We start from the raw sequence: 14,490 nt of genomic DNA on the forward strand, positions 1-14,490 counted from the left end.
CAAACAAAAAAAAATAATAAAAATAGGATAAACTAAACTACTGTTTGAAACAATCACCCACCACTTATCATGTGCGCCTTGAGGACAAAGTATACTCAACTTTGATGGGGAACCTAAAACAAACTGAAGCCAAATATTTTACACTCCAACAAGCTTTTTACATCTTCATTAAGATCATGGTATCTGTGGCACAGAGAAAAGAGGGGGCACCAAATTAACCCTTTGTGATGCCCGAAGTCCACTTTAACTAATGCAATTAAAACCAAATTCCAAGCAGGGATCAATCATGTTTGTGTGACACTTTCTGTGAGTAATTAAGCAATTCCATTGTCATTTCAGCTTGTTTCCTCTTTTTACCAGAAATTTCATGTTCACTCAGACAACTGTGGTTCTTGCAGAGAGATGCTCACGCTGAGGTGTCTGTAGTTGGACAATCTGTCCTGTCTTTGTGAGATGTTGTGGTTTTTAAAAATTTCCCACAGTGTCACAGATGATAGTTGGTGGTTTGGTGAAAGTGGTCTGGATAATTCATTCTCTATTAAGTGTTTTTTCATCTTCAGACATTCACCCAAACACTACCTTGTAGGGAGTCTGCTGTACTGTACTTCTGTCAGTGATCAGATTGTTTGGAGTTGGTACAGCTTGGCTCCTTTCTTCAACAGGAAACCTTGTTCGTTAAGGGAACTCACCAGACCTTCGAAGTCCATCACCTGAAATAATCCCCATGAAATAAATGCTTGGAAAAAGAAAATACAAAAAAAAAATGAATATAATTTAAGGTTTTAGTGTTGATTTGCAGTTACACTCCTTGAATCCGAAACCAACTCAAAATCTAAGCATTGCTGAGGCAGTTTCTATCTCTGGGATAGCTTCTTATATGCTATTACCAGTACTGGTCCACTGCAGTCGGTAATACTTTTTACCTTAGAAATTCTTTACAAGTTGTTCAATAACTCCTGCTCCCTTGTGTTTGTGAGTCCCAATTTTACTCAGGTAAAACTGATTTACAATCCTGTGTACTCAGAGTATCTGATAGGATCACAAATTATACCAATCGGGATGATAACATTTCATTTTATTCATGTTTCTTCCATCTAACATGTCCTGAGCTCAGGCTCTCATTGTTTGCAAAATTTGCTTATATAATGGCCTCTGTCATATATTGCTTAAATTTCGAATTTTCCTAAAACTGGGAATAAATGTGTTTGTGGTTGTGCATGTTGGTAAAAAGCCCCAGTGTTAACGATTTTATGTAAAGCATGTATATTTAAGTGCATAGGCGTTCACCTTTATGTTCATTTTCTCTGCCACTAATCGAAGCATCTGCAGGTCAAACTGCTTCTCATTAGTCCTACGGGCGTGCAAGTGTAGCGCGTTGACCAGCCGTTTTGCAGCACTGCGTTGACTCATGCCTGATCCCATCTGAGAGCGCTCGAAGTCCAGATTGCCCAAACCATCTGAATATGTATCAGCCAGGCTAAAAAACATAACCACTGCAGTGAGAGGGAGTTCATGTTTATTTATCTACCAACTGAGCCACAGCCACACTTAGGAAGCTGTAATGGCTTTTGCCTTTTCTTTTCAGACAGTTACATACCAAACAATTGACAAGTTAATAAAGAAAAGAGTCAGCTGATAAATTAATAATGAACATATATTTGTTTCAGGCCTAATATGTACACAGATCCCCATAGTATCACCTGTGTTTCATGATCTCCACCACATCTTCAGCATCGCTCTTGGTAGCCGTCTCTCTGAGCTCCAACCTGGCTCTTGCCTGTACAAAAGCATATAGTCAAGCACATACATGTACACAAATAGTGGGAGGTTACATTTTGAGCTGGCAGAAGCCTGAAACTCAGCTACAAAAAAAGGAGAGGGTATACAAGTACAATGATAGCAAGGAACCCACCTCAGTAAGTCTAATTAGAGACTCGAGTTGCCGTGTAGTGATGGGCGTGGCATCAGCAGAGTGTGCCTGGGATCTTAGTGAAATGTAGAAGTCCTGAAGTGTTTGTGCTGCTTCAGGAGAAAGTGTGGGGTGGACATACTGACGAGCGTAGCTGATGTACTTCCTTAACAAGCATGCTGGTATGGAGTCTATTATTTCACCTGCAGGGATCTTAAAAGAGTTATACCATAAGGAATAAAAGCAATTAATTTTGTCACATTTCACTCTCTCAGGTACAGTCTTTTTTATATTTGTTTTTTACCTGCAGGCGTTCAGACAGTGGCATGTCTGAGTGTTCTAGCAGGATGGATGTTTCGAAATCACTGTCTCTGGTAACTACAGCGCTGCTGGTTCTGCCTCGTCCTGCCCTATTTGCCATGACGTGCTCTGACAAGCGGCGGTCATGTGATTCATCTGGGATGTCCAAGAGGAGGAAGACAACATCGAAGCGAGAGAGGAGAGCTGAACCCATTCTGAAGAAATAAATACATGACTATAAATACTCGTCAAATATACATGTACATAATGTAGAGCAATATTCTCCACCTAAAAACCCCATTTAATTGACTGCAAGGACTGCTGAACTCACTTGAGATTTTCAGAGACAGTTTTGCCTCTGTTGTAATGTCCACCTATGGGGTTGGCAGCAGCTATGACTGAGGTTCTAGCCGGCAGAGAAGAAACTATTCCAGCCTTGGCCAGACTCACAGACTGCTGCTCCATGGCTTCCAACAGAGCCTGCTGCTGGTTACCCAACTTATCAAACTCATCAATGCAGCATAAACCTGAAGGGAACAGACAAAAAATTGATTTAAAAAGAAGTCAGCTGGCTACGGGGCATTTACTATCATAACCTTTTACTCCGTAATAACTTTTCTGCTGAAATCAGGCAGTCCGACCAAAAATTTTTAAATTGAAACTTAGAACTCATTTATTTGCCCCAACCTTCAATTAGTGCTTTAATTTTAGCCTGGTGTGTTGGTTTCGGTCCGAATTAATTAACTTAATTAGGAAACCCAGTAAGTACAGTATAGTCCACGTAGTCCTATGGATGAGGTAAGTTAAATGTAACTGTTGAAATCACTGCCACTTCTAGCCATCTTTCCCATCTTCCCCCTTGCAAGCACATGAGCATCCAGGCTGTGTGCCTCTTTCTCTCGGTATGTCCTTTTTGCAAGTGTGATGAAGACTGTGTTGCAGGTGGTGGCACCTAGAGGTTGCTCAGCTTCTCCCTAATTTAGTTTGTTGCTTCCTGCATTTCTTTGCTTTTTTCTCTCCACCCTCCACAACCATTTAAAGCAGACAGCTGCCCATCCTGATCCTGGTTCTGTCAGAGGTTTCTACTGTTAAAAGGGAGTTTGTTCTCTCCACTGTTGCTTGCATAAAGGGGGATTTGTTGTGTTCTTCTGTAATTCTCTAAAGGTCTTGACCTTAGAGTTTAAAGTGCCTTAAGATCACTCTGTTGTGATTTAGTAAATAAAGCTGAAATGAAATTGAACTGAAATAGCATAGAAGACTAAGTACAGAATGAAAAAGGCTCAAGCGGTGTTCTGCATGCTTGCAATCCCAACCACCAGTGAGAGACAACATTGTGGAGAAAGCATGTCTCTTGAATTCTGTGGATTTTGCAGGTTTCACTTCAAGGGCTTTTTTATCTTTAATTTTCTGACACCTTAAGCTTTTTTAAAATCTGAGGATATAAGTGGATGTGCTACATAATAAAAGGTTGTTTCAATCAAGATGGGTCCAAGATAACAAATATTGATACCTTGGGGAAAAGAATAATCTCATGGCTATACATACAATAAATCCATATTCTTTACACACACATAAAACAGGCACAAATACACCAATTGGGCCAATGTTTCAATCTTTTCCCTACCTTGGTCAGCCAACACCAAAGCTCCTGCCTCTAAGGCATAATCTCCTGTTCCTGCATCTCGAGATAAAGTCACTGTCAATCCTAAAAAAATAAATAGATAAACACTGCTTACTTTTATTATTATTAATTCTCAACCTAATCACTGTAATGTTGTCACCATCTGTATATAACCTAATGTAGGGTTTACCTGTGGTGCTTGTGCTGTTACCACATACATAGATTCCTCTGGGAGCCACATTACACACAGCCTGCACAGATAAAAACAGAAACACAGAAAGCACGCACATGTCTTATAACAATCATTTGACAATTGCACACTGAAATGTGTTCCAAAAACCACATTTTACAGTGGTTAAAGTAAACATGCTTTAACCACTGAGGTGCAGGAGGTAGAGCGTTTCTCCACCAATCCCAAAGTTGTTGGTTTGATCCCCGGCTCCTCCGGTCACATGTCGAAGTGTCTTTGGGCAAGACACTGAACCCCAACTTAGTTGCTCCCAGTCAGCCGCATAGCAGCTGCCCTTATCAGTGTGTGTGTGTGTGTGTGTGATTGTGAGTGCAAATGGGTGAATGAGAAGCACTGTAAAGCGCTTTGAGTGCCAATAGGCAGAAAAGGGTTATGCAAGTACAGAGCATTTAACATTTACTTTACAACTAAAAAGTAACAAAATGAAATTCATAAGTGACAATGTACAATCTGTGTTACCTGTAGCATCTGACTCTTGCCCAGCCCAGGGTCTCCCACCAATAGGACGTGTGGGTCGCCTCTTACAGGGACACTGTTCTTGCCTGTGTGTTTCTGCCTGCCTCCAAATAATGCCAAAACTAGGGCGGCCTTCACCAGCTAAAGGCAAACAAGAAAACAGGACATTAGACTACACTAAATCTTGTTATTTTTGACAAGTCAAGATGAGAGCCAAAACTTAGGGATCCCTTTAAAACCTGTGGTGAAAATTCTGTTTTAGGATTCGTGTTATTAAGCTTGAGACTGGAGTGCATCACACAACTTACCAGATGGCCGTAGATGGCAGGACACAAAGAGCTGAAATAGGTGAGAAGATCAGTGTTATGTATCTCGGTAAGAGTTACTAGCAATGGTAAAAGCCAAGGATCAAAACTCTACACCCACTAAAGCTGCTATGTAAGGCTGTATTATTTTTTACACAATACAAAACAACAGTTGAATGAACCAATCCAAAATCTTTTAAAAAGATCATGACCTATTTTTTTCAAACTGCTTTGGGTCATATATGTAATATCTTACTGTACTATAAGTCTGAGCAGGTCAGGTTGTGACTGGATCTCCTGGACGGCATACAGCTCTTTGAGACTAAACTCTTCCCCTCCTGAACGATCTTCCAATGACCCTCCTGATCCCTGACCTCCAGACTTGGACTGCTTACCTACACATTTAAGACAGAAAACACACTGTTACTACATCATTGTTTTACATAATTCAAAACTTACTAGAAAAAACAAAAACAAAACACAAACTGCAATACCTTTTGTATTACTGACAGAAGTAGCTTCAAGGTACAGGAGGAACATACACTGATCCTTATTTCCCCGGGAACTTCCTGCATACAAATAATAAGTGGGTGTTTGTGTAGCCACCGTGACAGTGGTTTGATGGCAAAATTTTAGTTTTTATTCATTTGATTTTTCTAGAATGTTTATGCCAAATTATAGTATTATAAATTTCACTGTATACAGACAGATATCGTTCAGATTTTTACAAATTACAAGGTACATGTAAAAGACAAATTCTTTTTTGAAATTTAACTTTACACCCTGGTTAGAATATGTGTGTTGTTTAAACTGTGTACCATCATTGGCAACTCTAACTATGCCTGTCACAGTAACAGTGTCTCCAGGGACACAGCTGTCGCACAGATCAGAGGTCAGGTGGCACTCCACAGTGCGCGGGATTCGTCCAGTTTCCCTCTGCTCTCCCCCCATCAACTCCTGCACCCTGAAATAGAGCAACAATAAATGTATGTAATTTTGTAATGTGTATGTTAGTCGCAGAGAGAAACTGATAATTTTGCCAAGTTTGATTGTGTTTTTCTCAGCAAACTTCCTTGTGTCTAAATTTGAGCTCTGTTTCCTCTTATGATCAATAAACATACCTTCACTGCTGGAGCCAATGCATTATTTTTAGACCTCAACAAACAACTCTTATGTAGCCAAGACTTTAGCACGTTACAACCCTTTCGTGCACATTGTTTAAATGCATACCTACTCACATGATATACTTACTTGATGATCTGCCAGTCTACTGTGTGTGTAAGAGGAGAACTCCGGCTTGGAGTGAAGGAACGACTGCGGCAGTCAGGTTGGATGCACTAAGTGTTTAAATGCACACAGCAGTTAGCCGGTAAATTAGCCTGTAAATTTAAGTAATGTTGCCAGAGTTCTCTATGGTAAAAGTAAACTTGTATACAGTATTACTTGTTTATAAGAAGTAGTAAAAACAGATATGAGAAAAATGCTGCAGGACAAAAAGTAAGTGTATGCGTACCTTAGTAGGTGTAGCATACTTCCCATGCTGCAGTGGCAGAGATTGAGTGTGTGAGCAGGTCAGGCACCTGAATGCCATCCTGCTACAGAAAGGTCTGATGTTGCTAACTCTGACCACCGTTCCCCTCACACAAACCAGCCGTCCAAACACACTGGCACGCAACATCCGCAACGGAGTCAATGGTTCATAGTTATACAGCCTGTGGATGATTCCACAATTGAAGTCATCCTCATTCATTCATTCAGATGTACATTGTACATAAATTATACATAACACTGTCTGTTTCCCGTAGAAAATTGTTTACGCACAGTGACAAGATGATAATAGGTTTTACACACGTAATTTACTCCTTTTTTCGCAGGCAGCAATTTTTACTGCTAAATTCCATGAAAAGGTCAAGTAACACAAGGAGAGTATTATCAAAGTATTTTTAAAATAAAAATAGTTTTAAAACATTTCTATATAACACTTTGTTTTGAATTTCGGCCGTTCCCTTTCAGGGGTCACCACAGCGAATCATGTACCTCCATCTAACCCTGTCCTCTGCATCCTCTTCTCTCACACCAACTAACTTCATGTCCTCCCTCACTACATCTATAAATCTCCTCTTAGTCTTCCTCTAGACCTCCTGCCTGGCAGCTCCAACCTCAGCATCCTTCGACCACTATATTCACAGTTTCTTCTCTGAACATGTCCAAACCACCTCAATCTGGCCTCTCTGACTTTATCTGCAAAACATCTTAAATGAGCTGTCCCCCTGATGTCCTCATTCCTGATCCTGTCCATCCTCATCACTCCCAAAGAGAATTGAAACTTACCATGGATAAACAGAAATGTACACTTCTGTTCTATTTATTTAATATCTTTCATGCAAGGTTCTGTGGAGGTGTGGCCATGTTAAGTGGCCACGTAAGTGCTGCGTAACAGGCAGAAAATTCATTTCACTTTTCTGATTTATGGATTTGTTCTCACTAATGCCACGCCCTATGTCACTCTACCACTACTCTCACCGAACTAGAGAGGAGGGGGGCAATTAAAGGGTGCATTTAAGGACAACAACGGACAAATCATATGGCCTTTAGTAAGTCAAAAAACATCCATCTCCACTTTATGGCTGGTTCTCATTCTTCATGTAGAAAAGGGAGTGGAGTGGATGTACAACAGTGAAATTTGAACACATCAACAAGAACGAATCTTAGATCCCTTTGTACGTACTCACAACACGTCACTAAATATAATTGATTTTTGCCTGTTATGTAGGTATGGCGGGAGGTCTCGTTGGCATGGCAGCCCACCATTCCAGTACATTTGTGGGAGAAACACCGTGTGCATTACCTCGCACTAATGTGAGGGATGTTGATGATTGGTGTAGCTACAGGAAGCTCATCCCCTTCCAGCTCAGCAGCCTGTTTCTCCAAATCTACAGTCAACACCTGAAACATACCAACACACACAGTCATTATAGTATTTGATTGCTCAGAAAAGCAGATCCATGCTATGCCTCTTATCCAAAGTCTCAAAGGAGCTGCTAATATTAAGAAGAACCTTTATTGTCATTGAGCACATACAATTAATTTCTTTTGCTGCATTTAACCTATCCCCCTGGGGGGGGAGCAGTGGGCAGCCACAGGGGGGTGCTCGGGGAGATAGCATTGAGTGTCTCATTCAGGAACACACTTGGTGGGTAGGGATTTGATCCCACAGGCCAAGTAATGTCAAGTTTCTTGTTTTCCATTCTGAATCCCTGGCCAGCCGTGGCCTTTCTGTGTGGAGTTTTCTTGTTTTCCCAGTGCTTATGAGGGTTTCCTCTGGGTCTAAAGAAACACAGTCTAAAGAAATGTATGTCCAGATAAGACTACTCTCCTTTCGGCTTATCCCATGAGTTCAGGGTCGCCACAGCGGATCATTGTCCGCATGTTGATTTGGCACAGTTTTTACGCCGGATGCCCTTCCTGACGCAACCCTCCCTAATTTCTTAGGGACAGCCCGCACAGATGCACTGCACAGCTGGGGAGGGGTTCAGTGTCTTGCCCAGGGACACTTCGGCCGGGATTGAACCACTCACCCTGTGGTCCGTAAGCAACCGCCTTTACCAACTAAGCTATAGCCGCCCCTTATGTCCAGATAAGAGGGGAAACTGAATTGCTTCCGGGTGTGATTAGTTGACTGTCTGTGTATGTCTCTCTGTGTTGGCCCCAAGATAGACTGGAGACCTGCCTAGGGTGTACCCCGCCTCTTGCCCAGTGACAGCTGGGATAGGCAGCTGGAAAATAAACAGCTGGATGGAATTTCTGACAGTTGTAGTTTGCAAATGACTAAATGTATTGAGGGGACTGTGTGTACCTGATGAATGGCCACTCCCAAACAGTTGAGTATCAACTCGGGTTGTTCTTTCAACTCTGTCGTGATGTCCGGAAGCACTTCACGCACATTCCTGTCTCCAGTCAAGTCTGCATAATCCACTAGAACACTGCCTTGTCGCTCAATCTCATCCTGTACAAAAACAGCCAAATACTATCCCTTTACCGGACAAGCAGGACGCAAATTATTAAAAAACAGAATCAAAAAAATAATAAACATAACATAAAAAACATATATGTCACAGTGTACACAGAGAGAAGGTGACCTCAGTTTCTAAACAGAAGCTTAGAAAAGCAGACCAAGAGACTGACCTTGTCATACAGGTGAATCCTAGAGGTGAAATATTTCTCAAACACTTTGATCTTCTCCAAACTGGGTGAACTGTCTATGAAGCCTTCACATAAAACAAAAATAATAAGACACAGACACAATGTGTGCATTACCATCATGTGAAACTGAGCATAAATTTACACATGTACCTTCTGTGAAGTAGAGTGCCCATCCTTTGTATGGACACATCATGTCTAAAGTAGCCTGAAAGAGAGCTGAAGAGACAGATGGGCAAAGAGTCAGCAGAGTTGATGCATAATGCTGCAGCTTTTTTTATTTTTCTGCACCAAACATGAACACATTGTATGAAAAACTGTCAACATTGAGAAATAGATAATTTATTAAAATTACATTTATTTCTTCATATTTACTTGATGCATGTAAAATGGAAATGATACCTCTCTGAGTGCCGACAGTGTGACTTCCTGGTCCTCTTCCTCCCCAACCTCCACCTGATGAACCTCTTGAATGGAATGTTCCACCTGAACCTCTTCCTCCTCCTCCTCCTCTACTTGCTGCAGCTGTACCCCCCCTCCATGGTCTACTCCTCCACCCTCCTCTCCAACCCCCTCGACCACTTCCTCCTCTCCATGTACCACTACCTCCTCGCCATCCTCCACTCCCGCCTCTCCATGACCCTCTCTTGGATTCTGCTTCACTCATTATTTTCCTGAAGCAAAGTATGGAGGAGGAAAAGAGCAATATTTTGTGAGAGTAACAGGCAAGTATAAAGCAGAGCTTTGCATTTGGCCAACATTCACTACGTACATTTTTTCACCAGTCAGGTGCATCAGAGCCACAACCAGTCATCAGATTATAGATTCTAATGCTTAAAACAATCTTAGTGCGTTAAGTGTGGCCCATGACTTAAATTACAGACTACTATGCAGTTACGGGTTATAATCAAAACACAAAGGTTACTAAAACGCATTGTGCTGCATTAATACTTTATAATTATCAACACAAATTGTAAGACGTACTTATTATGAATTAACGTTTTTTAACAACACGGTTTGTTCTGGCTTCATCCTTGTTATAAGGTTAATGTTAGCTTGTTGACTGATGTTATTGTCGATGTTTATGCGAGTTCTCTGTTAAAACCCTATGGAAATAATGTCACCAGTAGAAACTTTACGTTGTCCTCGAGTGAAATATTCCGATAATTACATAAAGTCAAATATGTATTAAAATTCAGCCAAAACGCTCCTTCTTTTCACTTAGCTGTTAACGTTATTGATACTTACACTAGCTACAAAAGTATCAAAGTTCCCTCCACCAGGGTCAGTTTCTTCTTCTCTGGTTTATATTTCTAGCCAACAGAGTATACGGCGTTTTAGGGCCCCCAAGTGGACACCGATATGAATGGACGTTGAAGCCAATTATAATCACAATAACTACAACAATAATACAAAATTCTAATGCAATAATAATGATAATGATAAAGCAGAAAACCTGTGTGTTAAATTCGTTGCTAGTCCCACAACTAATGAATATTGGTATATCATTTAAAAAGAATAAAGAGAGTGTGGTGTCTCTAACTTCTTCTTTGCATATTTTCATTCTGTTAATTAATAATCAAAACAGCAAACATCAACATTACCATTAAATGTATAGTACAAAGGGGTTTTAAAAAATTACAATACAATGTGAGAAATGTTTTCAGTGAGACAAGGTATTTTACACAGAGTATATATTGTCTATACTTCAATGTTCACGTGGACAAAATGAAAATCATCATCCTGTTGCTGTTGGGTAAAGAGGTTTGTGGAGGAGGGTTCTTTAAAGCACTGATGACCACCAGTAGAGACCAGAAATGACTAACAGCAGTTGTGACACAGAACAATAAAGAACAATACATTTTCAATACAGAATAAATATTTTAACAGTGCTCTGCCTCCATCTTTTGGAAGAAGTGTGTTATTGCAGTTGTTTAACATTTCTTACCAGAACAACACAAATGTAATGACGTACTGAAAGCACAAAAGCTACTTGTGTGCTTGTCTGTTTTGTTCATTTAATTCTCACACTCTATTTTCCTACTGTCCTTCCATCTTTTGCTTTTTTACTAACATTTGGAACAGTTCTTGCACTTATGTCTATTTTTGGATTATCTGTTTTGGTTTGATTTGTGTCTGGTTTTAGTCATTTACCATTTGCTTTGGCTCTGCGTGTTTTGTTAATTTTGGATTTTTTTTAGATAAGGTCTCTGTTCATCACTTTTGAGTCACTTCACATCATTAGTGGCCATTTGGTTGTTTTTAACTGAGCCCTTTCAGAGGCTCCCAGAACCTGATATGCTCATTAAATAATCCATCCATGGTTGCAGCGCTTTTATGCAATCATGTGAATGGGTGCATTCACAGTGTATGCATGTGTGACAACTGCACACTGAAACTCACACAAACAAAGCACCTAGAGCTGCGGGATGTAGAAAAAGAAGCAGCTCATAAAAGCTTTTAGTATATTCCCACTGTAACACAAACCTGTCTGTATTGCTACACTAGTTGCCAGCTTACAAAATACAGTAGGTACTAGGAAACAACACACATTTTTAATGTCCAATCTGAAAATATAAATGTATGAAGGCACTCACAGGCACTCTCAGTGGAGTGATTTGAAGAGAAGGACAGAGCGAACAAGAAGAAGAAATCAATACCTGAACTACTGTGGCCTGGAGTAGTTAGTGGGTTCAGAGAGATGGACACAGACTCTCACACTTGAGAAAAGGAAGACAGATAGTGAAACAGGTTGTTGGTGAGGTCAGGAACAGCCTTGTGAGGAAAGCAGACAGAGTGATAGAAAACACTCCTAATTCTCCCCTATCATCACCTTAATAACACTTAATAAATAAAATAATGTCTCCACCTCGTTGTTTCTCTACACACTGTGGTGATAACTGTTGTGAGAGATGTAGATGTTGAAGCAGTAGGGGAGAGCTGAAGCACCAACAAGCAGAGCAGCCAGATGGACATAGATATGGTAATAAGCTGCACCAATCAACAAAGGCATTTAACCTCTACTTGATCAATCAACTGCAAAAACCTCAGAAGATCGATGCCAACTAAAGGTTTGAAACTTGAAGAGATGGTTTTATAACACGGCTCGTTTTTCTGCCAAAGTTTGAGACCCCAAAGTTAAGTAGGTGCTTGGGTTGTAACATGACAAGAGTATTGATATGTTTTAAATGAGTCCAGGAGTCTGGAGCGAGGCACTTCTGTGTATCAGGGAGGGGACAACATCCCTGAGGTGTTTTCACACAACTGATCCTTTTATTTTTGATGCTCATTCTGCTACTGTTCAGAGACATTTCACCTCTATGATTCCATCAGTTTCTCACCTGGAGTTTGAGTGTGTCACAGTGGTAACTGACAGAGTGACCATCGATCCATTTTGTCTCCATGTGATACACACTGACTTAAATAATGATTTTTATCACATAGTGTTGTTGTGTGTCAAATGTCTTACAGGTAATCTGTAAGCCCAGCTTGCTGCAACAGAAGATTCTTGACATGATCTGTAATGTCTAGGGGCTACGGTGTGCCAGGAGAAAACTAATGGAAGGAGCATGGATGGACACACTAGAAACCAGCTCCTGTAGTCACAGTATATCTTACTTTCTTAAAAGAGCTCAGTTAAAAGACGCAGCCAGACCAGAAAGAAATCTACAACAACCACAAAAAGTGAACACAGACCTACAGTTACCCATAGGAGGCATCAAATGACCAGAAACAGACACAAAATGTCTCTTGTTTCTTGAATATGATTCACCCACTTAAATGCAGCTGAAATGAAAAGAAGAAATTTGGATAATAACTTTGTCTCTAGTTAGACAGCGATCCCAAATCAACATAATATCTCCCCTTCACATACTTGTGTGTGTGTTATGATCTGTGTATATACACAAAGTTACCAACTTGTGCTGGTAATAAGTTACTGCCTTGAAAAATATTATTGTAACTTAAAATATTACTTTTGTTGAACAGTAAAAAGTAATATGTAATGTTTTCACTTCCCCAACACTGGAGAGAGACAGACTGAAGCGTCTCTCTGCAAGTTGCAGCGTTTTTCTTAGCTCCACTCAACGAACAAGAGTCAAGGATCGTGCAAACTTGTTTTTCTCTTCCTATTCATCTGTCGGCAGATGAACACAAAATTACTTTGATGACATTTGCTCCTTGCTTTTTTCTCCAAGCGTTTGTTTAAAAAGAGATGTGTAATCATCTCTCCTTTTCCCCCTGAAGACTGAAAAAAGCGCAATTAGTCACCTTAGTGAACTCCCTCTGCTCCTGTCTCTCAGCGACGCAAAAAGGCAGAATATTATCTGTCAAACATACATTCCCTCTCTTACTCTGCATTTGCCTTTCACCTTCATTACTCAGCGGGAGATGCAAATGCACCTGCACACTGTGTCCCACACATGTAAATCCCCCCACCTACAAAAAACAAAAACACATGCTATATCCCTACCACCGCACAACATATTTAAATCGAATGTTTAACATTGCTTTGCAAAGACTTTCAGTTAAAAGTGTGTGTGAGCCTGTGTGTTTTATGACTGTTTATTAGATCTAAGCCCCAGTAGGTCTGTTTCTTCATCTCAACTAATTTGGGTTTTTACTGCACGCTAATGGACTATTACAAAATGCACACACATACACAAACACACTCACTTGCACACATAGAGTCTCAGTAATCATAGGAATTTTGTGTGTGGAGAGTGTGTGTGTGAGTGTGTGTTTTAACTCAGCAGAAGAGTTTCTTTCAAATCATCAGTTTCAAGCGGTGAGGATAGATTGGTTCTAACTGAAAGTAAGAAATGAGCTTCAGCTAAATTCATTCAATTAGATTTTTACATTTCCCAAGAGGCAACAATTACCTCACAATGTGAACCACTTTACCAGACCCAGCCTGCAAATGTAGAGCTGGAAAATGTTCAATAAGCATCACGTTGTATAGATTTTAGAAAGAAATGTAAACATTTTACTCATGGTAATCGTTGCATGATAATGAGTTCTTTACCGAATGCACCTTTAATTGAATGCTTCGTCTAAACGACAGCATCAGGTGGGATAAAGAGTGCGATACTCAAGCTCAGTAAAAGTGGGCTCTTCTGTTGCTATGTGACAGACACCATGCAGGACATAAACCAGGGAGGAAAGCAGGTTTTTCCCCGAATCGCTGAATAGAGTTTGATGAGGACATCAATACAGCTCTCATGTCTGTGGGGATTAGTACAGAGTTGTATAAAGACAGGAAACATGCCAACAGAAGCTGGGGATGGGCTGGAGTGGTATAAAAATTCCAAATATCAAAGACCAAGAAACCAGAGTTTAAAAAAAAATAAAAAATTGTCAGAATAAAAAAAGAATGCATTGGGATCGGGATTTTTTAAAATTGAGGCGGTAGCCATTTATGATTTCTCCTTTCATTTATTCTTTCACTGAG

General features: G+C 40.3%; 1 protein-coding gene across 2 annotated transcripts; it reads right to left on the reverse strand.

The window, feature by feature from the left end:
- Positions 1-454: 454 nt before the first annotated feature.
- mcm8 (minichromosome maintenance 8 homologous recombination repair factor) lies at positions 455-10,306 on the reverse strand. Of its 2 annotated transcripts, none has more exons than XM_067512666.1 (20): positions 9,444-10,305; positions 9,195-9,260; positions 9,027-9,109; positions 8,698-8,847; positions 7,690-7,787; positions 6,355-6,553; positions 6,093-6,178; positions 5,660-5,805; positions 5,336-5,410; positions 5,098-5,236; positions 4,845-4,875; positions 4,540-4,677; positions 4,021-4,081; positions 3,834-3,914; positions 2,541-2,736; positions 2,214-2,424; positions 1,913-2,122; positions 1,701-1,777; positions 1,288-1,477; positions 455-710 (listed from the first exon to the last, which is right to left on the reverse strand). In XM_067512666.1, exons 1-20 carry the CDS (start codon positions 9,706-9,708, stop codon positions 618-620), a joined length of 2,595 nt encoding a protein of 864 aa, XP_067368767.1. In that variant the 5' UTR covers positions 9,709-10,305; the 3' UTR covers positions 455-617. The 2 variants fall into 2 exon arrangements, with proteins under 2 accessions (XP_067368767.1, XP_067368776.1); XM_067512675.1 differs by having other exon boundaries at positions 604-736; positions 9,444-10,306.
- Between the last annotated feature and the right edge of the window lie 4,184 nt (positions 10,307-14,490).

Source organism: Channa argus, chromosome 1, assembly GCF_033026475.1.
Source record: "Channa argus isolate prfri chromosome 1, Channa argus male v1.0, whole genome shotgun sequence".
Lineage (NCBI taxonomy): Eukaryota > Metazoa > Chordata > Actinopteri > Anabantiformes > Channidae > Channa > Channa argus.